We start from the raw sequence: 27,550 nt of genomic DNA, 5'->3' as shown, positions 1-27,550 counted from the left end.
CATACATACATATATTCTTTTATATATAATGCTATTATTGTATATTATATACATCAGTATATGTTATATATATATATATTATTTTCCATCATGGTCTAGCTCAGGAGACTGGATATAGTTCCCTAGGACTGTATTGTCTACCTGTTCTTTTTTTTTTTTTTTTTTGTCTTTTCTAGGGCTGCTCCACAGGATCTGAGCCGCATCTGCAACCTACACCACAGCTCAAGACAATGCGGGATCCTTAACCCACTGAGCAAGGCCAGGGATCGAACCTACAACCTCATGGTTCCTAGTCAGATTCGTTAACCACTGCGCCACGACGGGAACTCCTTGTTTATCCATTCTAAATGTAAGAGTTTCCATCTATGAACCCTAAACTCCCCGTCTATCCCGAACATGCTGTTTAAGTGCTAAGTACGGAGGTCGCAGTCAGACTCTCTGAGTTCAAATTCTGGCTCTGCTATACGGCAGCTGGGGGACCTTTGGGCAAGTCACTTCATCACTCTGTATCTGTTTTCCCATCTTATGTCAGTAACAGCACCTACCTCCAAGCTCTGCTGAGAAGAGGAAACGAGTGATGCTCTGTGCAAAGTCTGACACACCCCAAACACTTTATGCATCTGCTCTTACTGCTACCAACTCTATCACTACTATTACCACGTTTTGTATTATGATTACCAACTCAGCTTAATGCTGAGAATGGGGAGGGGGCATAAAGCACATTCTTTATCTCTTGAGGGGTTTTTGGTCCAGCCGGGGAGGGGGGACACATAAAGAAAAGGAGAAAGAACATGGCAATAAAGAGCAAGGTCCCTTCCCATGAATTATCTCACCAAACCCTGTAGGTCAGGTTTGACAGCAGGACAAGGGGCGGTGAGGGTCACGGGGCTGCCTGGCACAAAGCCCTGGCTCCTTCGACAAGCCAGCAATTGAGGTGTCACCATAACCAAGTGGCGGAGGGAATGGCAGTGAAGAAGAGGAGTCGCTCCTTACACTGCTGGGGGCTCAGGGCAGAAGGCTTCCCAGGGAGAGGAAGGAGCTATGCCTCCAAGGCCAGGGACAGAGACAGTGATGGGGACAAAGAGGCACTGGAGCCAGAGGAATGGGACAGGTGGCCCGAGGTCTGCCCTGGGGTGAAGAAGCAGCCATTCTGATGGGAACGGGGCTCAGGCTCAGGAAGAGAAGCGTGCAGGCTGAGGCTGGGGGAAGGGCTGAGGGGCAGAGAACAGGAAGAGGGGCCTGACCGGAAAGGCCAAAAAAAAGGAAACCCCAAATCTGAGAGAACCTGATGACAAACTGGGTCAGTTTTCTCAAAGCTGGTCCTCAGATCCACTGCACTAGCATCACCTGGGATGCACACTGAATATGCAGGTTCCCAGGCTTACTCCTGGCCCTGGGATGGAGCCCAGGAATCTGTTTTTAATATGCTCCTTTGGGAAGTCGGCTGTGCACTGCAAACTGAGAACATCCAGGTTAGACAAATGGGAAGAGCGGAGGAGGAAGTCAAATTTGACCCAAGGTGTTCAGGGACAGAAAAAGGTGGCAGTTTTCAGCTCACAACCAAATGGCACCTCACTTCTCCTGCCCCCTCCCCACCAGGTGTCAGCCCCTTGCCAGACTCATGAGTTGCCCAGAGCAGCCCCCATGGCTGCGGCTCACAATCTTGCTCCCCTCCTGCTTCCGCCCCAGTCAAGCCTGACCCAGCACCGCTCCCCACATTTATGCCCCTCGAGGCACCACTAGGTCGAGGCCTCAAGTGCTCCTGGCAGAATAGCAATGGAAGTGAGTATTGAGAATGTGAGGGCGACGCCGGGAGAAGAGGGTGGTGCCCTCCAGCTCGGGCCAGCAGGCAGAGGGGCTTTCACATGTGCACCTGTAAAACCCCTTGCAATACAGACACCTGAACCAGGGAGCAACTGCCCACAGACTCGGGCGAAGCTCCTCCCCCTTCTGTCCCAGGCTGCCTCTGGGCCCAGTTTGTGCAGGATTCCAGGAGATGCTAGGACTTGACCTTGGGGTCCCCAACACCAGCTGAACTGGGGCCAGAGGCCAGACCTGCCTTTGACTGCCCCTGGCCTGCTCTGCTCCATCCTGCTCTGGAGGCCTTGTTTAACCTCCTCACCTTAGGATGCCCCCTTTCTTCCTCACCCATACCCTTCCCACAGGCTCCATGACAAATCAGCTTAAGATCTCCAAGGCACCATCAGGTGGGAAAGGATGGATGCCTCAGCTCCAGCGGGCAAATACCACGACTGACCTTCTGATACCCTGGAGTGAGCCTGGATGCTTGGTTCTACCTTGGTCTCTTTTGAGCAAGTGTCTTGGATGCGCAGCCTCCTCGGTCTCTAGGAGGCAAGGATGAGCCACCATGTTTCTGCCCCGTCCCCAAGCCCACGGCCATGTGAGGAGGGAGGGGAGACAGTGGGCATGCTGGACCTGCAGGCCAGGAAGAAAGCCATTTCGGGCCCCACGCTTAGTCCAGGGTAAGCACGCAGCCTGGCTGCACTGACCCATCCCCGCCCATGAATCTGGGGTGCCTGTCCAGCTGCACAAGCTTGAACTCGTCACCACCCACCAGCTGCTGTAACGCCAGGAGACCCAGAGGAGCTGGGGCCAAACCAAATGCAGGAGGTCTGTTTCTCCTCTGATGCCTGGTATCTGATGCACACATTGAATCTGCACAAAATGCTCTGGCTGGTTAAACCAATGATATTTTCATAAAATGTACATTTTTCTCTTTGCTTCACTCGAAAGTTTATCCCACAGGTCAAATAAATAGTTTTTGTTAACCAGTCTGTCAAGAAGTAAGGGTGGGGTTTGGGGGTTTTGTTTTGTTTTGCTTTTTGCTTTTTTTTTTTTTAACAATCACACAATATTTTTGTGGTTATCTGAGAGCTGTGGAAGTTTACCAAGATGACTGGTTGTCCCGTATCATGCTCCCTAGTACACTTTTCCGTATCAGATGTAACTGTATTTTATCTAAGGAAATTACCCAACGCCCATGACCTAGAGAAAGAAAACAGGCTTAAATGAAAGTAGAATGTAGGTGAGATATAATTTATAGTAAAATGTAGAGAATGTTGGGAGTGGGTGAGAATATTTTATTAGCTTCATGACTCAGATTTAAAAACTAAAGCTTAATATGGGAGCACCCCAGCTGAAATTCTCCCCATTCTGGCCAATCTGTATTTATTATAGGATTATTTTAACCCAAATAATTTTCAAGTAGGTGACAGTTTACAGGATGAAGCTCAGAAACTGTTCCATAAAACTGTCAAATTACTTGAACCCTTGATGCCTCCTCGCAGCAAAAAAAACACTTCTGGAAAGCATGGTGGCCGGTTTTACAAAATACATGGCTGGACACGTCTGTGTGTCTGGGGGAAAAGATCGAGGCCTGAGGCTGCATAAGAAGGAGGGAGTTGTACTGTCATCATACATTTTTTTTCCCATTACCCTTTATTTTATGAGTTTTTTATTGTTATTTCCCCAATATAATTTTTTTTCTACTGTACAGCATGGTAACCCAGTTATCATCATACCTTTTTTGTTTGTTTGTTTGTTTGTTTTACTTTTTAGGGTCACACCTGCGATACATGGAGATTCCCAGGCTAGGGGTCAAATCAGAGCTGCAGTTGCCAGCCTACACCAGAGCCACAGCAATGCTAGATCCAAGCTCTGCCTGTGACCTGCACCACAGCTCATGGCAACACCAGATCCCCAACCCACTGAGCGAGGCCAGGGAACAAACCTGCACCCCCATGGACCCTAGCCGGGTTCCCTAACCACTGAGCCACGAAGGGAACTTCCATCGTACCTTTTTTAATGTACTGTGTCCACTGCCCTTTGCAATACTTAAAATGTGCCAAAGAAGGAAACCTTCGCCTGCGGGGCATTTAAAGTCTAGGGGCACAGATGGAAAGACACAGGACAGCCATAGAAATCACGAGTTGAAAGGCCTGCTCCCCCAGCAAGTTTTCAGACCTGTGGAAACTGGCCAGCAAATGGATTTGGGGAGCATCCAACATCTGTGGGCACTGTTCTCACTTTGGGGGGACAACCATAACCACGTGCTTGGCTCTAACCCCTCGTGGTAGTTGTGATCATTTTAACCCAAAAGGGGATCCCTGTTAAAGCCTTGCAGTTATATTCATATTGAAATAAAAAAAAACAGATTGAATAAGGCTTGGAGAGCTCCTGAAGGATCCAGGGGGCCCACGGTAGGCTGGGCAGAGCAGGTGCATGCGAGAGATGATGGGCACCTGGCAGGCCTATGGGGTCTGGCAGGGCTGGGCTGCAGTTTCAGCACTGTCCCCTCTCTACCTATCTGACACTGGATAGGAAACGTACCCTCTCTAAACATCGGCCTCTTGCCTCTTGCAAAATGGAAGTAAGAAGAAACTCACTGAGTTTCTGTGAAGCTTAAACATGTTAATGCACATAAATGGGCTCTCTCAGAATCTAACATCTAGCGAGAGTACAGAAAATCAGAGCTTTCCAGCTCAGTCTTAAGCCACCAAGGAACCTGCCATCTCTGGAGGGACATAGGAATCCCTTCCAGACTCACAGGGCATGGGGTTGACTCTGGCCGGCCAGACACCCCAGACAGGAGCCTGTAAGGCTGATGGGGCGAGGAGGGAAGGCAGGCTGAGGAGAGCAAAGCAGGGGCCTGGGTGCCCTGGGCACTGACCTTGATTCTGGGACACCCTGGCTGTGAGGCTGGACCCCAACCCCCATGACCTTCCCGTGACCTTCTCACACTTCAGTTCCTGCTGAGTGAAGGGCCACCTTGGGGAACACACTGAGTTCTAAGGGCCTGTTTGGACTCAATTTCCTAAGCTGCTCCCGTGTGACCCAGACCCCAGCCTACACACCCTGAGGCGAGAGCTGGAACCCTGCCGGACAGGGTGCTTCACTCACTGAGGAGGCTGTGGGCGGCTGCTGGTCAGGGCCCAAGGGCAGCCCAGTGCCTGGCAGCTGCAAGGAAACACACTACCAGCCTCACCCTAGTGACCCACCGACCTCCCAGCCACCCTGCAGCGTGCCAGGCCCAATACCTGTGACATCGAAGCAAAGAACACAGAAATGCGTGAGGCTGCAGCCCCTAACCTTTAAAGCCGGAGTCTGGATCATCCTCAACTGCCTTCAGAGTCACAGGCAAAAATACCCAGGAAACAGCACAATATTACAGTTCTCTGAACGGACAAACGGTGCTCGTACCACCAGCGCTCTGGCGTAAATAACCCTGGCGTCATGCCTTCCCCGTACTTTACACAAAAGCTCTCGTACCTGCTAGCACAGGCTTCCACCTACTAAGACAGAGAGGAAAATGAAGCCATTATCTGCATTCCATGGTACCATATGGTTACAGGAGGGCAGCCAGCCAAGGGAGGGTTCAACCCAAGCCTCTGTGTACAATTCAAAAGCAAAATCAGTCATTACACTCTACTGGATTAGCATCAGGGAGGAGGGCCAGGCAGCCAGAACGGTGAGCAGAAAAAAATTCTTCACCTTAATTGTTTTCATGTCTAGTCTCAAGGTTGCTATTTTTTTTTCTTTTTTTCTTTTTAGGGCCGCACCTGCAGCATATGGAAGTTCCCTGGCTAACGTGACCCACAGAGCGAGGCCAGGGATGGAACACTCCTCCTGATGGATACTAGTCAGGTTCGTTACTGCTGAGCCACGACGGGAAAGCCTCAAGGTTACTTTTGATCATCTCAAAAACCGCAGCTGGCATCAGCCAAATTTCACTCAACCCACAGCTTGTTTTTCAAACAGCCAACTTTGAAATCAAGTATGAGGAGTTCCCACTGTGGCACAGTGAGTTAAGAATCTGACTGGATCGGCTCTCGGAGGTCGCAACATGTGGCTTGGATTCAGTCCCTGGCCTGGGAACTTCCATGTGCCGCAGGTATGGTCATAAAAAAATAATAATAATGAATTCTTTTGAAAAACAAGTATGAAAAATTCAGCCCTTGGCAAATACATCACCGAATAATACATTGTTATGTATAAATAAGCAGACAAACCAAAAACAAAGAAGGTTAAAGTGTAAATCAACTATAATTAAAATAAATAAATAAAAATTAAAAAGGTTAAAGAATAAGTGGCTACCTTTGTATTTTTTTACTCCTTTAAAAAAAAAAAAAAAAAAAAAAAAAAAAAAAAAAAAAAAAAAACTCCAACAGATCAGGGACTTGCCTGAGCCCCACAGCTATTAAACTGAGAGCAAGAATGAGAACCTAATCCACTGAGAGTTCTTGACACCACACCCAGGCTTATCATCTGACAAAGGCTTCTCTCCACCAGCCCAGCGAGCTGCAGGGGCTGCTCAGGCTATCCTGAAGGCTGCCAGAGGTAGGAAGGGTGCTAAGCACTGGACCTCCTTCTGGGAAAGACCCTAATAATAGGGACAAGCAGGAGAAAAAAGAAAAAGTGAGAGGCATAAGCACAAGCAGGTTGTCATGGACAGGGTTGATGATTTTAGTAACGAAATAAAAATAACCTGGAGTGTTCAGATTTTCTTCGCTGTGCAACCAGAACACACTTCAAAACAGAATAATGAGGGAATGATGCAAAATCACTCAACTGAGGTTTTACTTTATGATGCTTATGCCATAATTCACATGCTCTAAGCCCTCTGAAACTCAACGGTGTCATAAAAGTATTTCCTAGAACATTCGCTTATCCTTTTTTAAGGGCATCGCTCTGCCACTTTCTCTGCCAGGTGAAGTTCCCAGGGGGAGAAAAACCACAGCCCTAAAGCTAGTAAGTCAAATAGAGGAAGAGCTATACCTTACCACTTGCAATTTACCCTGGGGCGGTATTTTTCAAGTTTTCTCAACCACACCCCTTTTTGTTTTTGTTTTTTGTTTTTTGGTGGGGTTGTTTTTTTTTTGCTTTTTAGGGCCGAACCCATGGCATATGGAGGTTCCCAGGTTAGGGGTGCAATTGGAGCTATAGTCGATGGCCTGCATCACAGCCACAGCAACCCAGATCCAAGCCTCATCTTCAAACTGCACCACAGCTCACAGCAACCCCAGATCCTTAACCCACTGAGCAAGGCCAGGTATCAAACCCACAACCTCATGGTTCCTAGTCGGATTTGTTTCTGCTGAGCCGCAATGGGGACTCCAACCACACCTCTTTTTGGTAAACATAAAAATCACTTGCTGTCCTTTAGTTTTACTTGAAATTTCACCATTAAGTACATCAATGAAAAATATCAGAGGGGTAATGTTTTCAAAGAAAAATATTTAGAGCAACTTTGAAATATACACCTTTTTCTTCATCACATACTTTTTTTTTTAGGGCCACACCCGCAGTATATGGAAGTTCCCAGGCTAGTGGTCTAATCAGAGCTACAGCTGCCGGCCTACACCACAGCTCAGGCCACGCCGGATCCTTCACGCACTGAGCGAGGCCAGGGATCAAACCCAAAACCTCACGGTTCTTAGTCAGATTCATTTCGACTGCACCACGACAGGAACTCCATCACATACCATTTTTAAAGAATGTGGAGGATGCACGCTCACCCTAAGAACAGTGCCAGTCGTTCTGTAATCAAGTGTTCTGCTGATTCTTTTCAAATCCAGAAGCAAAAAAACCAAAGCAAACCAAACCAGAACAGGCTAGCTGATATATGTGAACGAAAGAAAGAAAGCAATACCAGGAAAAGTATGTTTGTTTGTTTCAAAATGCAAATAAGGAGATCACCACAGTGATCTGTAAAATATGTCTGATTCCTGAACCAAATCCCTTCTGTAAAACTCTTGGGGTCCTCTTTTCAGGAACATGGGGGGAGGGAAAATCTCTGCCCATAAACTTACAAAAGTTACGTCCCACCCGTGTCAGGAGCAGACTGCCTAAATGCTGACAAGGGTGTGAAGAAAAGGAAACCCTCCCACCCTGTTGGTGGGAATGTAAACTGGTGCAGGCATTATGGAGAACAGTATGGGAAGTTCCTTAAAAAACTAAAATGAGGGTTAACATATGATCCAGCAATCCCGCTCCCTGGGCATATATCCAGAAAAGACAAAAACTCTAATTCAAAAAGATACATGCACCCCAATAGGCACAGCAACACTATTTACAATAGCCAAGACATGAAAACAACCCAAGTACCCATCAATAGACAAATGGTTTAAGATGTGGTATGTATATACAATGGAATATTACTCAGCCATAAAAAATAATGAAATCATTCCATTTGTAGCAACACAGATGGATCTAGAGATGATCATACTAAATGAAGTAAGTCAGATAGAGACAAATATCATATGATATCACTCACGTGAAATCTAAAAAATAATACAGATGAATTCACTTACGAAACAGAAACAGACTCACAGACATAGAAAACAAACTTATGATTACTAAAAGGGAAGGGGGAGATAATTTAAGAGTGTGAGATTAACAGATACATACTACTATATATAAACTAGATAAGCAACGAGGACTTACTGTATAGCACAGGGACCTATATTCAATATTTTATAATAGCCTATAATGGAAAACTATATATACATAGACAGACAGACTGGACGTGATGTAACTTCCTAAAAATCTCTTATAGGAAGCCATGAGAGTGTTACCAAATTTAAAATATAAAGAGGTGGCTTTAACTCTTTAAATTGGCTATAAATCTATGAACTATATATAATGTTGGTCTTTACCTCTTGAAGCATCAATTTTTATGTATTCGGCTTCAATTTTTTTTTAACCAAATATGCAATGATCCAAATGGAAACTGTTCATACGTGCAAAGAAGTTGGTCTTTTCCCTGGAGTTCCAAAGCAGGAGTAGTATGTCTTTTCACTCACAAACCTGGTGAGTTATTTCCCTCTGATAACCCATCAGAGAATGAACCTTGTAATCAGTATTCAGTGGTTTATCAAGCAAGATACATCCTCTGTTGTTTAACACACTCTTTTGGATGGAATTAACCACCCAAGTTAGTAAATTATGTTCGTAAATTAGTGACCACCTCGTTAGTAGATTATGGAGCAGTTTTGGAAGCCAATGTTTCTAAGTCAGCCTCAAAATGGTTGGGGGGTTTTCTTTGCTTCAACTCAGCTGCCTGGCTTCCAAGAAGGCTGACCCCATATCAAAGCTGTAGTGTGGGTACTCTCCTATCTTAAGAAAAAGCACAGTCCTTTTTCCTTCTATCATGACTTCAGGTATATATGGCACCCAGACCAGAAACACAACTTCAGGGATCACAGCAGACAGCAAAAGTGATCTATGGCTAGGCTGGAAGTTCAATAGCTTCAACTGAGTCTTCGGTCCAGCCACTTCAGCACCTGCCTTAGAGCTGGACAAAGGTATCGTCCGAAATTTCTTCTCCGATTCCTCTCCAAAGAAGTTTCAACAGATGTAAACAGTCAGTTGTCATGAGAACGTCTTTCATGAGAACTTTTTCTTTTCAATTAAGAGATGATCAGAGTTCCTCTTGTGGCTCAGCAGTAATGAACCCAACTAGTATCTATGAGGATGTGGGTTCAATCCCTGGCCTCGCTCAGTGGGTTAACAACCTGGCATTGCCATGAGTTTCGGTGTAGGCCACAGACACAGCTCAGATCCCAGTTGTTATGGCTGTGGCATAGGCTGGCAGTTGCAGCCCTGATTTGACACCTAGCCTGGGGACTTGCATATGCCTCAGGTACGGCCCTAAGAAAGAAAAAAGAGAGAGAGAGAGATGACCTAATTTTTCACAGCTTTTCTGGATTTCTCGTAACATGTTCCAGTTCTACCCGATCTCGTGTGTTGGAGAAAAATGAATTTTCCAGAGAGAAAAGAGGTTCACCCTTTTAAAAATAAGGTTTTCATCACTAAGGCTAAATGATATCCTTACTCAGCTTTTAAAAAGCCACACAAGGAGTTCCTGATGTGGCACAACAGGATCAGCAGCATCTCTGTACCACCAGGACGTAGGTTCAATCCCCAGTCCGGCACAGTGGATTAAAGGATCTGGCGTTGATGCAGCTGTGGGGCAGATCGCAACTGCGGCTCAGATCTGTTCCCTAGCCTAGGAACTCCATATGCCTCAGGCGGCCAAAAAAAGGGGGGAAAAAAAAAAAGGCATACAACATGCGTCTTATTCTTTACAACGTACATTCGTGAATCCATACATGACTAATGCCTCATGAAATTATTTATTATCTTCTGAATTCACACAGGAATTCTGGAGATTGTTTGGTAAGCCTTGCAAAGTGAAAAAGATGTCGATGTGGAACACTGGAGGTTAAAAGCTACTGCAGGCATCCATCCATGTAAGCCAATTTTTGGATCATTTCATGTATCCTAACACATACAAAGACATAAATACAACTTTTTGATGTTTTCTTTTTAGGATATATACATGCACATCTTCCCTTGTCCTCCAAAAAAACCAGGAGCTGCAAAGCAATGCTTTTCATTTATGTCAGGTTCCGAATTGTTATTCCTGCCTTGGGTGACCCGACACGATAACTTACAGTGACCTGATTTAAAAGTTCTGTGTTTACCTCCTCACAGTCGTGTCACATGGCTGCACATTAACAATAAAGTCCATTATTTCCAATTATGATCTCATTTCACACCCTTTCCTCTCAACTATGAAAAAAGAACTCTTTGGCCCTTCCTTGACAACGAAAATATTCAGTGATTGTAGTTTCCCCTCTGGCTTGTTCAAGAGCTAAAGAGACTGGTTTTTCTCTGTGGCTTTTCTCAATTACCTAATTTACTTACTTTCCTTTTAATTGAAATATATTTTACGTGCCATCTGAGTTAGTGGGTTTTTTTGTTTGTTTGTTTGCTTTTTAGAGCCTCACCCCCTGCATATGGAGGTTCCCAGGCTAGGGGTTGAATCAGAGCTACAGCTGCCGGCCTATGCCACAGCCACAGCAATGCCAGATCCGAGCCGTGTCTGCAACCTACACCATAGCTCACAGCAACGCCAGATCCTTAACCCACTGAGCGACACCAGGGATCGAACCCGCAACTTCATGGTTCCTAGTCGGATTCGTTTCTGCTGTACCATGAAAGTAACTCCCAACTTAGTTTTTAAAATCTATATTCCTTGTCTTATTTTCCAAAGCAGTGTTGTAACTCAAATGTAATATAGGCTGTTAACTATAATCATTATTAGATAGATAGATTTTGCTAAAAGTATGCCTCCTTTGGATATAGTTCCATTTCTCCTATTTACGCACCCTCAGGATGGACTTTTTCAAAGAAGTAACATACAATACCCCAAAAAAGGAAGACTCTTTGAATAGAATATTTTATTCAACTTTCTCTTCGTTAAATTTTTACATTCAACAGTAACATCATTTCTCATTGAAGAAAATACGAAAACTGGAGGGGAAAAAAAGAAAATCACCTGTAATCTGATTACTTAAATACAACTACTGCTAATATTCACAATATTAATATTTGTGTTTTTTAATTCAAGAAATAGAATTTGCAAAGGTTTCCACATGTCGGTCACAGACCGGCCACAGAACCTACTTTGTGAGTTAAAAACACAGACTTCGGGCTGTCCAGCTGGTGATTCTGATTTAGGAGATCTGGGGTAGGACATATAGGATTAATTAATTAATTAATTTAAAGTTCCGCAAGTGATTCTGATGCACAGATTTGTGAATTACCAGTTTCAAGCACAGATTTTGGATCCCACAAGACCTGGGTCCAGACTGGGTCCTGTAGCTTAACATGGCTGAGCAAGGTTTTGCAATCTTTTTAAGCTCAGTTTCTTCATCCACAAAATGGACACACCAAGAGCCATTTATGAAAATCAAGTGAGAAAATGTACTTGGCACAATGCCCAGAATACAATAATTATTATATTTACATAAAATAATTATCATATACCAACAATGAGTTATTCTTTCCCATTTTTCCCAATGCACCTGGTTTGAGACTTTGTTCTGATTTGAATTGCTATGAAATATTACATATGGTTTCAAGAATATTATATATCATAAGCATTTCTCCATGTTGCTTCCTATGCATTATAGGCATTTTAATGGCTGTATGGCATTTGTCAGCATATAGAACCATATTTACCTAATGATTTTCTACTCATGGCTTTTAGGTTACTTGAATCTTTCTTTTTTTTTAATTGTGTAATGAATAGCTTCCTATATATAGCTCTCTGTAATTTCAGATTACTATTCTAGATACAGTCCTAAGGTAGAATTATTATATCAAACTATGTGAATATTTATTTATTTATTTATCTTTTTGCCTTTTCTAGGGCTGCTCCTGTGGCATATGGAGGTTCCCAGGCTAGAGGTCTAATCAGAGCTATAGCTGCCAGCCTATGCCAGAGCCACAGCAACACCAGATCTGAGCCACGTCTGTGACCTACACCACAGCTCACGGCAATGCCAGATCCTTAACCCACTGAACAAGGCCAGGGATCGAACCCAAAACCTCATGGTTCCTAGTCAGATTTGTTAACCACTGAGCCACGATGGGAACTCCCAAACTATGTGAATATTTAGATGGCTTTTATTTATTTATTTATTGTCTTTTTAGGTTCACACCCAAGGCATATGGAGGTTCCCAGGCTAGGGGTCATATCGGAGCTGTAGCTGCTGACCTATGCCAGAGCCACAACAATGCCAGATCCGAGCCATGTCTGCAACCTACACCACAACTCCTGGCAACACCAGATCCTTAACCTACTGAGCAAGGCCAGGGATCGAACCTTTGTCCTCATAGATGCTAGTCAAATTTGTTTCCGCTGAGCCACAATGGGAACTCCTGGATGGCTTTTAGATACACATTGCAAAGATGCTTTCACAAAAAATGTTTTTTTCAATTTATACTACCGCTGGCAGGGTATCAGAGATATCTCACCATGACCTTCACTGACTAGTCTTTTTCTTCCCAGTGTTGAAATGTGTAAAAGGGTAAAATAAGGCATATTAACTGTTTATTTGAGTAACAAGGATCCCAACCAGGCGCAGTCAAAACCAAAAAATGGTCGGGGGGGGGCGCTCCCCAGTGGGGGACTAAAGCAGGGTGTAATTATAGAGAAGAGAGAACTAAAGCAATTATTTATTTGGCTGTAACTTAAATGTTCGGTGCATGTGAGAAAATTTAGTCTTTCAGCTCTTATGAACAGCTGTTCTTGAGTTTCATTTTCTCAGATTCAAGAAAAATCTAATTGACTCTGGATTCAGTTTGCTTACATTAAGCTACCCAAAACTACCAGAACTACCAGAACTACTCCAGTCTAAAGGCCTCCTTGTCTAACTACTTTAACAAAAGGTAGTTTAGAAATTACCACCAGCAGCCAGTTAGCATTAATCATACTCGTAAGCACACTTATGCTATACTTATAAATCTACGTCACATGGAGAATTGGCCGAGGACGCACAAACTGAGGTTTACAGTCTCTGTCTTCAAAGAAGTTACAGTCTAATGGGAAATACACATTCAAAGTGAACTGCTAATACAAGCAAGTAGAAGATAAATGCCAGGTATTTTAAAATAGGGATCAGGAGTTCCCGTCATGGCTCAGTGGTTAACGAATCCGACTAGGAACCATGAGGTTGCAGGTTCGATCTCTGGCCTCAATCAGTGGGTTAAGGATCTGGTGTTGCCATGAGCTACGGTGTGGGTGGCAGACACAGCTCGGATCCCGAGTTGCTGTGGCTCTGGCGTAGGCCGGTGGCTACAGCTCCAATTAGACCCCTAGCCTGGGAACCTCCATATGCCTCGGGAGCGGCCCTAGAAAAGACTAAATAAATAAATAAATACCTAAAAATAGGTGATCATATAAAACAATAACCATTTTCAACCTTTGTGAACTGAGAAAGCAATACTTTTTTTTTTTTTTTTGGTTGTGCCTGTGGCATGTGGAAGCTCCCAGGACAGGGATTGAACCCGTGCCACAGGAGCAACCAGAGCCGCTGCAGTAATAACAGAGCCTTAACCTGCTGCACCACAAGAGAGCTCCAAGAAGGCAGTATATTAGTTAAAATGCCTGGATAATTGTTTTGGCATGAGGGCAAAGTCAGTGCAGTGACCTACCTACTTGGAAAATTAAATATGTTAGCAACATTACAAAAGACCACATTCACTCATTCAAGTCCACAGGCTAAAGTCCTCAGAACTTTTGCGCACAAAGGGTCAGGGCTCAGAGAATATGACTCACATTCCCTCTCTTTGCACAAATGTGCATACTCTATAAATCCCTCTCCTAGAAAGTAAAAGCATTTGTCATACTCTTGACCCTGGGATTGGCCAATCCAGATTTACATTCTTACAATCCGTCTTACACTCATTGAAACAATGGGAACTCACCAATTCACATCCAACTGCTCTTCAGAAATAACTTACTTAAGTGCTAATGTAAGTTAGCATTTAACTGACTGCTCCCTCTTCTATAGGAGTACATTTCCAGAATTTTTAATGGGAGAGGAGGATAGAAAAAAAAATAATTAAAAAAATGTAATCTTATTTCAGCAGAGCCCCCCCACTTTTTAACAAATCTAAAGTCATTTCAACAGTTAGGCACATTAAAAGGTACTCCGTACAATATGACTTTATCAACTAATCATCACTTTGAGTACATATAATTTCTTTTTTTTAGGGCCAAACCCTAAAATACTGCATAAAGAGCACTGTAGCACAACCTTTTTTTTTTTTTGCTTTTTAGGGCCACACCCACAGCATGTGGAAGCTCCCAGGCTAGGGGTTGAATTGGAGCTGCAGCTGCCAAGCCTACACCACAGCCACAGCAAAGAGGTGAGGCAGAATATTAACTCAGAATATTAACTCAGGTAGCCAGTGTAGGAGCATGGGCTTCTATGCATTCTTTGATATGGCCATTGATTAACATTTGCGGTTTAAGGGCTCCAAGGAGTAACGTCCCCACAGGCCTGGTTTACCGCAGGGAGTGTACCTACGCCTAGATCGACATTAATCTCTAATCCCCTGTGACTCAGTTTACAGGATGAAAAAGACAAAGAAACTATGAGATTTATAGGACATTTCCACCCCTAGGACCCTACTGGACAAGGACTGATATGGGTAACTGGATAAGGCCACTGGGAGAAGACCACATCTCTCTGGACCCCACGTTGATACCCCTCCCACCTTTAAGGAATAAAAACCCCTATGGGACAATAGAGAAAGGGGGGGGGCTCTTCTCCCCCTTCCCAGTAACCCTGGGAGCTATCTGCTTCCCTTTAATAAAAACTTTGCTTGCTTGCTGCCTGTGCATTCACGGAATTCATCCTTCAACCGCTGTGAACAAGAACCCGGATTCTGGTATTATCTTTCAGGCATCAGAGGGATCCAAGCCTCATCTCTGACCTACACCTCATCTCACGGCAACGCCAGATCCTTAACCCACTGAGCAAGGCCAGAGAACGAACCTGTGTCCTCATGGATACTAGTCAAGTTCTTCACCCTCAGCCACAACAGGAACTCCTGAGTACATATAAATTGAAAGTCCGTTTATCCAAACTGCATGTAATTTTTCTGGTTAAATTTGCTTTTTACATTTTCACGCCAAATATAGCTACATAGTGCTAGATTTTGTGGAACCTAAGCTTTCTTACTTTTGGCAACGTTATAAGGAGTGGTCACCTACTTGAAAACAAAATTTTACTATTTTAAGAAAACAGAGAAACTTCAGGTTTTCTGAGCCTTGCTTCTTCCATAATGTCAATGAGATATATAAAATGTTCATCTTTGTTTTTAATTTTTTTTGCTTTTTAGGGCCGTACCTGCAGCATATGGAGGTTCCCAGGCTAGGGGCCAAATGAGAGCTACAGCTGCTGGCCTGCACCACAGCCACAGCAATGCCAGATACGAGCCGAGTCTGTGACCTACACAATAGCTCATGGCAATGCCTGATCCCTGGTCCACTGAGGGAGGTCAGGGATCAAATCCACACACATCCTCATGGATGCTAGTCAGGTTCAGTACCGCTAAGCCACAACAGGAACTCCCCAAATGTTCTTTTTTTCCCCCTTTTTTTTAGGGCCGCACCCGTGCCATAAGGAAGTTCCCAGGCTAGGGGTCGAATCGGAGGTACGGCTGCTGGCCTACACCAGAGCCACAGCAACACGGGATTCCAGCTGCATCTGCGACCTACACCACAGCTCATGGCAGTGCCGGATCCTTAACCCACTGAATGAGACCGGGGTCAAACCCGCATCCTCATGGATCCTAGTCGGGTTCATTAACTGCTGAGCCACAAAGGGTCCTCCCAAAATGTTCATTTTTAAAAGAATAAAGAGGAAGGAAAAAAACTCATCAAATTAAACCCAGTAATTAGTCACATGTTGCTGAGTTATTGCCATCAGCAATTTCCATTTGATTTTGTCTTCGAAGATTTCCTCAAATCAAAGACGCACCTCTGTTACAAGAAGCTTCTATTCTCTTTCTTGTCTTTACTTATATCTTGATTTGGCACAAGCAGTTTCAAGCATAAATGAATTTCTTCCACATGAAGGAGAGAGAAGATTTAAAACACAGGAAAAGTGACAACTTCCAAAACTGTCACCCAAAGGAACAGCCTAGACCAAAGACAGGTTTTACAAAGATGACTGTACCATCTTAAAATCTCTTTTTAGAACTGCTTGAGAATGCTGCTTGCTCTGTGAGCCACTTTAACTCAGTAACAATGCCAAAACCACTCACTTTTCTTCTTTTGACCTTAGATCTAAGATTCTTGCAAAGTATAGACTGATAGGCAAAAACTAAACAAGACAAAACAATCCAGTTTCCAAATGACATCAGTATAGCCTCTTTACAATAAAAGAGTGCTGGAGTTCCCACTGTGACTCAGTAGTAATTAACCTGACTAGTATCCATGAAGATGTGGGTTCGATCTGTGGCCTCGCTCACTTGGTTAAGGATCCTGCGTTGCCGTGAGCTGTGGTGTAGGTTGCAGATGTGCCTTGGATCTGGCATTGCTGTGGCTGTGGTGCGGGCTGGCAGCTGCAGCTCCAATTTGACCCCTAGCCTGGGAACTTCCATGTGCCGCAGGTACAACCCTTAAAAGATAAAAAAAAAAAAAAAAAAAAAAAAGCAAACAAAAAACAATAAATGGGAGTTCCCATTGTGACTCAGTGGTTAATGAACCTGACTAGGAACCATGAGGTTGCAGGTTTGATCCCTGGCCTCACTCAGTGGGTTAAGGATCTGGAGTTGCCAATGAGCTGTGGGGTAGGTCATAGATGCGGCTTGGATCTGGCGTTGTTGTGACTGTGGCATAGGCTGGCGGCTACAGCTCTGATTCGACCCCTAGCCTGGGAACCTCCATATGCCAAGGGTGCAGCCCTAAAAAGACAAAAGACAAAAAGAAAGAAAATTATATCCAGGATGGTGTCTGCTCTAAGGCATTAAACACGTAGAAGGTTCTCCCCTCTTTTCCAGAAAGTATCAGAAAACAACCTTGGATTGATGAAAGTCACTTCCAAAGGTGTGTGTAGCCTGGACTCTCTGAAGATAACGTCCCTTAGAAGAGCAGGTGCTGAGCTCCAGTGGCCTGGAAATGGACACGTAAGGAGAGCTTTGGTTTGTAGAAAATTCAGGGGGAGGGGGTGGACTTTACTTAGAAGTAGAAAGGCAGAGATGAAGTCATAATCCTTTGTTGCAAGATTTAAGAGGAAGGTCCCATCGTGGCGCACCAGAAATGAATCTGACTAGGAACCTTCGGATTCCATCCCTGACCTCGCTCAGTGGGTTAAGGATTCAGCATTGCCGTGAGCAGTGGTGTAGGTCGCAGACATGGCTCGGATCTGGCATTGCTGTGGCTGTGATGTGGGCCGGTGGCTACAGCTCCGATTGGACCCTTAGCCTGGGAACTTCCATATGCTGTGGGTACGGCCCTATAAAGTCCAAATGCCCATACCCAGGAGGGAAAGTAGATGGAAGAGGGGAAGGTGTCTGACACAGCATTGGGGGAAGGAAGGCAGCAACAGAAAGAGATGCTAAGAGAAGATGTGTGCACAGCCATTCTGAGCAACATGCCCCGAGCATGTGGGGCTCACTGTGAAGACAGAGGCTGCTTCGATCTCAGGTGGTAAGAAGATGGAATCCCACTGGACGGTCCACTGCTTAGAGGTCCTGGTAAGCCTTTTAGGACCTCCAGGGACCCACAGATTCATGAGAAGTAGTACTAATCAGCCAGCATCCATGCAGACCCTGAGGTGGGAGTTGGGGGAGAGGGTAATAGGCGCCCGAGTGTTCAGCACTGGGAAGGAGGAGATAACATCCTGGTTTCAGAGACACATTATTTTACGTCATCTGACAGGCTCTCATTATAGAGAATCCTATCCTAGGGTCTTCACAAGAAATTGAGAAAATGAAGGAATTTTACTGTGTGTGTGTTTGAGCCCTAAGGGTAAAATCGACAGCACTGAGGTAGGCTTTCAAATCGCTAACATCCCAAGAACATTTCAAGTCCTGGGGTCTCTGCCCCATGTGGTACCCACCACCATGCAGTGGATTTTCACACTAGTTGGGTCTGCCCTCCTAGAAGCGTTTACCCTCCTCTTCACCTCCAAAGACTCTGATGAATCCTCTTTACCTCTTTATCCAAATCATTTATCAAACTCTTTAAAGAGATACCTCTACGAGTTCCTGTTGTGGCTCTTCGGTAATGAATCTGACTAATATCTTCAAGGGTAAGGGTTTGATTCCTGGCTCTACTCAGTGGGTTAAGGACCCGGCATTGTTGTGAGCTATTGTGTAGGTCGAAGATTCGGCTCAGATCTGGCATTGCTGTGGCTGTGGTGTAGGCCGGAAGCTACAGCTCCAAATGGACCCCCTAACCTGGGAACTTCCAAATGCCATGGGGCAGCCCTAAAAAAATAAAATAAAATAAAATAGAATAAAATAAAGAGATACCTCTATTTCTGACCCTTGATAGCGTCCAAGTTTTCTCTATCAAGAGAGACTGAAATCGGAGCTCCCACTGTGGTGCAGCAGGTTAAGGATCTGACATTGTCTCTTCAGAGGCACAGGTTCAGTCCTCAGCTGGGTGCAGTGGGTTAAGGATCTGGTATTGCCGCAGCTGTGGCGTAGGTCGCAACGGGGGCTTGGATTTGATTCCTGACCAGGGATACTCCATATACCGCAGATGCAGAGAAAAAAAAAAAAAGCAAAAGAAAGACTAATATCAAAATATCAAGAGCTGAGGCAGCCTTTGAGGCATTAGCCTGCTGTGGCCTCCTTTGCCTGCCAAAGCAATAAAGCTATTTCTTTTCTCCTTCACCGCCCCGCTCCCAACAAATCAAGAGCTGCTTTAAACATCTTCCCTTGCCAGTGTGATTTAAGTTTATTAAAAAGCTCTTGGCATTAGACCTTCTCAAAGATTAATATATATAGCATTCATTATCTATTAATAGATTATATTCACAGCTTGTACCTTATCAATATATTTAACCTTCTCATCAAAATATACTATACATCAGACAATTACTTCCCCCCATTAAGGCATGCCTGTGATTACACTAAATCTACAGCTATAATACAGAATGGAAGGGTCCAAAATTTGTTTTACCCATGTACCAAATGAGTAGAGTAACGATGCAGGTACAATCATTGAGCTTCAGGTAACTACACTAAAACCTACCCCTTACAATGAAAGTTCTCCTTCTAAGGTGATCTCACATCATGGTGTGGAGTATTTTTAAGAGGAATGAAACGCTTGAACATATTTGTAGTAAGGATTTTGTACACAACCAACTTCCTTGGATTTTTTTTTCTTCAACCTCAAAACAGGTGATGGACCTCAGGAATGGAAAGCACTCAGCGCAAGAGACCCAGATGGACACCCTTTCAGTTTCAAGCCCCTTTAAAAAGAACTTGGGGGATTCCCGATGTGGCTCGGTGGTTAACAAATCCAACTAGGAATGATGAGGTTGCAAGTTCGATCCCTGGCCTCACTCAGTGGGTTAAGGATCCAGTGTTGCTGTGGCTGTGGTGTAGGCTGGTGGCTACAGCTCTGATTAGACCCCTAGCCTGGAAACCTCCATATGCCACAGGTGTGGCCCTAGAAAAGACAAAAAAAAAAAAAAAAAAAGACAAAAAATAGAATAAAATAAAATAAATAAAAAGAACTTGGGATAACCGGCAAATTCACCTCCTAATGTGAGAAGGAAGTATGTGTCCAAAGATAGCATTCAGCCATAAGAGGTGAAATTCCAAAATCTCTGCAAAGCCTCTATGTTATCATAAGAAGGCCTTAGGTCTCAAGAAGTTCAATCTAAATGCTTTATGACAATGAAACTGACACACCTTTACTGATGATTTCTTCCAGCCAGGGTGAGGTAATTCATAAAAACATTTTTATGACTGGCTAGAAATGAATAAAACTTGAAATGCATCATGGTTCACCGTTTAGTCTTCACCCTGCTGTTTTACTATGAGAGATAAGCTTCCCTAACAGTGAGGCCCACGTTCCACGCTTCTCTGGATATTCCACGGACCCCAACCCAATATGCTGTATTTATAGGATGCTCAAAAAATGCATTTGTGTCTGAGGAGTAAAATCCCAGGAGGCCCCACATGACCTGGAGTCAGCCAGCGCCTCTGACCTCATCTCCTGTCACTCCTCCCATTCTTTGGCTGGCTTAACAAGCCCAGCCTCCTGGGCTTTCTTTTCTGTTCTTCCTCCAACATTCAAGCTGACTTTCATCTCCTCCACGGTTGGCCGACTGGTTGGCCAACTGCTCATCTGTCAGTCAAGTGCTCCCTGAAACAAGGGGTATTAGAGAGCAGTCACTCAAAGCACTGGCAGGGCATGTGTCTTTTGGGGTAGATAGTGAAGAATCTGGCCTCTTTTGAGTAAGCCCTGCAGAAAGATTATTAACCACGCAAAGCATGGGACCGACCTATCTGGTGTATAGGAAGTTCAAGGGTGACAGTCTCAGGCAGCATCCTGGACCAGCACTGCTTTCCCTTTTCCCTTGTGTTTTCTAAGGGAAAGGAAGGACCTAGCCACCCCCAACCAAACCCACTGCCACTGGGCCACCAGCACCCTACACTGTTGGGAGGTTGTGTTTATTGGGGAAGGAAATTTTGGCCGGGACAGCCTGAACTTGAATCCTATCTGTTAGAAATAAGCAAACAAAATAACACCCTGGGTCCAGATCTCAGCTCTTTCACTAACTAGGCATCCTTGGAGAAGTTACTTGTCATTCTGTTGTTCAATGTCTTCATTTGTAAAATGGGTAAAATAATGACACCTAAAGAGTCTTTTTAAAGAATGGTTAACGAAAAGAAATTACTTAGAAAATAGTAACCAGAGTTCCTGTTGTGGCTCAGTGGGTTAAGAACCTGATGTAGTCTCCATGAGGATGTGTGTTCAGTGTGGGCCTCCATCAATGCGTTAAGGATCCAGAGTTGCCGCAACCTGCAGTGTAGCTCACAGAGGCAGCTCGGATCTGGTGTTGCTGTGGCTGTGATGTGGGCCAGCAACTGTAGCTCCAATTCAACCACTAGCCTGGGAACCTCCAGATGCCACAGGTTCGGACCTAAAAAGCAAAAAAAAAAAAAAAAAAAAAAAAAAAAAGACAATGGGATGGCAATATCAGGCATTCAGTGAATACATATGGGAGTCAATTTAGCATCTACTCAAAATACAGAGCACAATTTCACAATATTCCTTGTGTCCTGCACACACACACACCCCTTTTTAGGGTCCTGGAAACCAAAAGTCTGAATTTTTTTTTTTTACATGCCCAGAGTAAGTTATTTCTAAGTAGTGTTTTTGACTATTCTAGCAAGTCATTTCTAAGGAGTGGATTTGAATATTTCAAACAAAAACTACTTTTCCTTTGAGTTGCTTAATTCCCTACTTCTTGATGAATCCATAATCATCTCCTCCTTGTCCAACCCCCACCTGAAATGTGTGTGGTTAGAATCACATACTTTTGGAATTACAGGCAAAAGTCATTTGGAATTGCTGGCAACTTAAATACTCATGTTTCAAGTTACAAAGCAAAACACTAACTCATTTTCAATCCTGCTGTGACAGTGTAGGCTTGCCTCAACCGTGCTGTGATGCAGCCAGAGAAGGGGGTCTGGGCAGACCTTTTCTCCATTCCTCTCCCCATCCCAGGTTGGGTTAAGCACACACACACACTCACGCGTGTGCACGCACGCACACACACACACACACACACACACACACACACACCCCTCACTGGGAGGATCTAATGGAGTAATTCTATTACCAAGGTGTAAAAGGGCTCTCAGGGGCTATCTGGAAATCAACCAAATTTTGTGGATAATTATTTACCATAAGCAAAATAAAATTTAAACTGGCATTTGCCTTCCAGTTACTTAAGAGGAATACTCATGACTGATGAATTTAATTCAAGTTCAACAAGTGGAAATATAATGCCTTCTATTATGCTCATCTATGTGTCTGGTTTTGTGGCTATTTCATACCCATGAAATAATCAGGGAAAAATTACAAAACCACATAAAAGTACCTGATAATACAGGTAGTACAATCTGAGGGACCAGCTGAAAGTTATCCTACAAGAAATGCATTACTAACAGTAAAGTACTAAAGATAGTGATTGACTCCTTATTTTGCATATAAATTAGACACAGTCAGGGGAGTCCTATGATAATGGCACTCACTCTCCAAATTAACAGCTAGACTCCCTTGAGTACACCTTTGTGGTCTGGTTTTGTTTCTTATATTCTTGAGCTTATGAACTTGTCCACACATATACCATGGATCAAAAACAGACTATGAGCCAGTCATCAGGGGCTCCCAGCCTTTGGAGGTTCAAAGCTCAATAAAAGATCTTGCTACAAAATATCAGGAAGTCTTGCAGCAGACACTGAGTTTCCCTGAGAGAATTTTTACAGTAAACTGTTCCAAATTGTCCTTACTGAAGCAAACCTGTAACCGTAGGAGAGAGTTTGAACCCTCAAGGCAGTTCAAAAAAGTTACCACTTGGATTCCCAAAGAGGGGATCCCCTGCTCCTTTATCTGATGCCCCGTTTCAGTAGGTAGTGCCTTTGTTCGCCGTCACAGTACTGAGTTAAGAGGGGAGTCAATGCAACTGCTCTATCCACCAGACAGCTTGAAACAGCTCAGGCTACCTAGGCAATAGGCAATAATCAATCAACCACTGCAATCTGGAACCTTTAAAATTGCCAGAATAGCTTTCGTTGCTTAATATGACAGATCACCAATTCCTATAAGTTCACAAATTCTGCTAATATGAAAAAAACATATGAACAGCTGAAATAGTTACAAATCACAAATGTTATTGACATAATATCTGGGATTTCGAATGGTGGGGGAAATTTATAGATGAAATAAGATTGGCCATGTGCTGATAAATTCTGAAGTTGATTGATGAGTTCATGGGGATTCAATAAAGCATTTTCGATTACATAGTGGGACACCCCCACCCCCACCCATCTGTGGTTTTGCTTCTCCAGTTTCAGTTTGCCAAAGTCCACTGAGGTCCAAAAATATTAAATGGAAAATTTCAGAAATAAACAATTCATAAGATCTAAATTGGATGCCATCCTGAGTTGCTTCATGAACTTTCTCTCCATCTCTTGCCATCCCTGGATGTGAATCATCCCCTTGTCCAAGCAAATCCATGCTGTATAGGTTACCTGCCTGCCCCTTAGTCACTTAGTAGCCACCCTGACAGCATCAGTTCAACTATGGAGATACTGAACTATTTGTGTTCCAGGAACTATTACTTTACTTAATAATAGCCCCAAAGCACACGAATGATGATGCTAGCAATTTGGATAGTCTCTTACTGTACCTAATTTTAAAATTAAATTTTATCACAGGGAGGTAAGTATAGGAAAAAAATAGTATATACACGGTTCATCCAGGGTTTGAGGTATTCTGCTCTGGGTCATGGGATAGTATCCCGGCAAATAAAGGAGGGGAACCATCGTACTACTTTTGTATATTGTTTGAAACTTTGCAAAACAAAAAGTAAAAAATAAGTATGAAGCTAAGTTTAAAAGAAAACTATTAAAATGCGATCTCTACAGTGCATAAAAATGACTACATATATTCTTACTTCCTAATGTGTTACACTGGGAGAGCAGATCAAGTCTCAGAGACATTAATCCCGGCTCTTTACCAAGGCAGCTTAATTACAGGAACTCCACTGAGGTTTCTGCTAACTTGGAAAAAGAAAGTTAAGGCACCTTTAGAAATGCAGCACAGGTTACAAAACACACAAGATGCAAGTTTTACTAGTTTTTTACCTACTCAATTTAAGGGAAGCTTTGTAGAGATTTCTGCTGTGCAAAACTAAAAACACAACAAAACAAAAAAATGCCATAAATTTGCCATATGCATAGAGGAAGGAGCATTAGCAGGTAAAGCTATTCTTTCAGAGTAAGGTAGCATAGCAACCCTGGCTAACGAAAAAGGGCGGCTTTTAGCTTTTGAACTTTTGACCTCCTCCCAAAATGTCATGAAAGAATTTCTAAATCATGGAGCTGGAAAGAATGCTTTCTTTCCTGAAATCGGCTCGCAAAACATTACCATTTACCGCATACGCTTTGAGCCACCGAGCCAAAGCACAAAACTAAAAAGTATGGTCTAAAAGAAAGGCACACTGGATTAAGAAAAATACATACAAAGCAATGCAATTAAAAAAAATTTAAAAAAAAAAAGCAGGTCGAGACAACACTGGAAGGTCGGCAGCGACTATCTCCTTTCAGGATCTCTTCCCCAACACTGCTTTCTTTTCTGGTTAAGAATCACACTTGCTTCTGTTTGCCTCTTGTCCCTCCCTTCCTTCCAACTCACAAAATGACTTGAAGGAAGATGCAGTGAAGGCAAGACTTTTAAACCTACAGCTCTAGCACGGAAATGCCGGCGGCTTAAAAGTCAACCAACTTCGGAGGAGGGGGAACGCGTGGCCCGAAGCTGGCGCGGAGGGGCTGGGTCGCCGGCCCGGAAAAGAACGCGCACCTGGACTGCCCGCCGCCTCCACCCGCGGCCAAGCCCGCCGCTACCTGAAGCCGCCCGAGCGCTCTTTCTCCACTTCTCCCGCGTCCGCACACGCGCCCCCGAACGGAGCCGCGCGCAGCAGATGAGACCCGCAGACCCCGAGCCACCGCTGACCCGCCGAGCCTTCCGCGCCGCCGCCCACCTGGCCGGCCCCAGGCACCGCCCCGCCGGTGCAACAGAGAGGCTGTCGCAGGCCGGCCGGGGGCGGCGTGCTCGCAAAGACACAAGCCAAGGTGTAGTTGCCAGGAAGCTCCCCAATCCCGCGCTCGCCCAGACCCCGGCCCCTCCCCCGGCGCGGCGCGAGGGTGGAGGGAGGCGCGGGCGCCCGGGGGAGCAGAGCCTGCGCGCCGGCTCGGGCGGGGCGGGGAGGACTCCCGCGGCTAGACGCGACGGGACGGGACGGGACGGGACGGGCGCGGCCGGACTCACCGAGGTAGCGGATGTGGAAGCCCGAGGGCGGCCGCAGCGCCCGGCGTGACCAGCCCTCGCGCAGCGCCTCCAGATGCTCCTCCTTGCCCTGGATCAGCAGGACCTGCTCGTCGATCCAGCCCAGGAAGAAAGTCTCGGCCACTGCGGCCGTGACCTTCTTGTTCCAGAAGTGCTGCATGTTCTCGGCTTTGAAGTCTGCGAAGATCTCGTAGCCGATGTGGTGCCGGGCTAGCTGCCGGGGCTGGGCCGGGGCTGCGGGCGGGGGGGCCTCCGACCTCTCCCCCGCCGGCCCCTCGGCCGGGCCCAGGACGATGGCCAGAGAGTGAGGCGCGATCTGCAGAAACTTCTCCATCTTCCGAGGCATCGGGCGCCCGCCAAGCAACCCCGCTCACCGCAGCCGTAGCCTCCCGCCGCTCCGGAAAACAGCCGCGCTAACAGGGCTGCGCGACAAGGGGGGGAGCGTAAATGGCTCCCCCCACCCCGTCCTGCCACCCCCCCCGACCCCGCGCCCTGTGGCGCAGCCTCGCGGGGAGGGAGGGTGTGCGGGGCCCGCTCAGACCGAGGGCTGGCGCGCGTTACCTGCAGCTATGGGCCACCCTCCGGGCACCGCTCATTTTCCAGCCGTGGCACCCTCGCCTCCCTCGGCGCCCGGCGGCCCCGGCGGGGGGCGGGGACGCGGGAGGAGGCGGGCAGTTCACGCTGATCTCGGGAACCCTCCTGGCTGGACTCGGCCGGAGGAATCCCCAAGAGTCCGCAGCGGGAAGTGGCAGAGGGGGTAGGGATGGCCGGAGGTGTGCGTTTAGGTGGCGGGGCCGGGGACGCTGGGCGACACTTGGAAGGCACCGATTCCCGAGCTGTGAGTGTCGCTCCTCCCCACGCTCCACCCCGCCCCCACCTCCCACCTCCTGCTGGAACAAGTGGCTTCGCTGACTGGTTAATGTGCCCTTGGAAGTGGCTTTTTAAAAAACTTAGTCAAGCACGAAAAATTGTCATCAGTCCCTCCTCCCAAACTCTTGTGGAACTCTCTTCCTTTGGCTCCATCATGTACTGTGGGCCTGCTGGAGAAGAAACCCAGTAATTCCTAGTGTTACCTACCCAACGACCAGTTTAAGAAGAGGATACGGAAATTTACCAGGAAAGGTAATGGTTATGCTTCTTAATAATAATAATAGCAAAAACAAACCCCACTTCATTAAGCTTCTTTCTGTACAAACCCTGGTTTGCTTTTTTCTCATTGAGAAAGACTAATTGTATATCTAGACCCCCAATTAACCCCTAATGCTTCATGCTACATTTGCCTGAAGCAGCTTCTCAAACTGAAGAATTCAGAGTCACCTGCAGCATTGTCAAAATATGGGTACCTAGATGTGGGTCTCACTTCTTCTGATTCAATAGGTCTGCTATGGACCCTAATATTTTTTCTTTCTAACAAATTCCCAGCTGCTGCTGCTGGTGATGGTCCTTGACCACACTTTGAAAATGCTTGAACTAGTATAAATGTTGTCCAGCTTGAGCTTGTGTGGCGGGAGGGATCGCTGTGGTGTTTGCTGTGGTATCCTGAAATTCTATTATCATGAAAAAGTTACTAAAACCAAGTCTGAGGACCTGGGTTTTAATCTTATTGAGGATGACCTTGGGCACGTGGCCGAATCCCAGTTTCTCCCATCTGCAAAATGGGATAAGGCCCCACTCAGCCCACACCTCTGGACTGCAGAAAGCATGGTGCAAGGAAATGGTTGTAAAGTGCCCTCAGATAATAAGAGTTGCAGTCAGCATGAGAATGTGTGTCACACTTGACACAGAAGCCAGGGGCTCCTCAGGCCTCAGAAAGCCAAGGACTAGGTTTGAGAGAGCACTGAATCCTAATCACTAGACTACCAGGGAGGGGACTGGATTTGGCATGAGGAAGGCAGCCATGATGATACATCCTGCCCTCAGAATTTCCCAGGTGCCCACAGGGTGGTGAGACCTGATAGTTTCTTGCCTGGCTGTTAGTGCTTTAGCACCAAGCCTCAATTTGCACCACTGCTGCCACATTCTTCACCCTTCCTTGAGAATGCCTGGGTCTTGGAAAGAGAGGAAATGGAGATGACTGGAAAAATGGAAGGAAAAGCTGTTATATTTGTGACAATTTTTTTAATTTGC

At 45.3% G+C, this 27,550-nt stretch overlaps 1 protein-coding gene across 7 annotated transcripts in view; it reads right to left on the bottom strand.

Moving 5' to 3' along the window:
* Positions 1-26,261, bottom strand: part of STOX2 (storkhead box 2) — a 215,223-nt gene extending 188,962 nt beyond the window's left edge. For 4 of the 7 annotated variants that reach the window (XM_085000969.1, XM_085000961.1, XM_085000963.1 and 1 more), the window contains exon 1: positions 24,982-25,116. Coding sequence is in view for 3 of the 7 variants with exons in the window: in XM_085000954.1 (XP_084857080.1) it covers positions 25,406-25,769 (364 nt within the window). In the remaining 4 variants the exon portion in view is untranslated. Of the gene's footprint in view, positions 1-24,981; positions 25,117-25,405 lie in introns of those variants that run through there. The other 3 variants (XM_085000954.1, XM_021075612.2, XM_021075613.2) reach the window with 2 other exon arrangements.
* Positions 26,262-27,550: the final 1,289 nt, after the last annotated feature.

Source organism: Sus scrofa, chromosome 15, assembly GCF_054392235.1.
Source record: "Sus scrofa isolate SSC_HxYL_T2T_F1_AM1 chromosome 15, Sscrofa_HxYL_maternal_Yorkshire_Landrace_v2.0, whole genome shotgun sequence".
In the NCBI taxonomy this organism is placed as follows: Eukaryota; Metazoa; Chordata; class Mammalia; order Artiodactyla; family Suidae; genus Sus; species Sus scrofa.
Note: the sequence above shows the minus strand (reverse complement) of the source record. Positions and strands in the feature narration are given on the sequence as shown.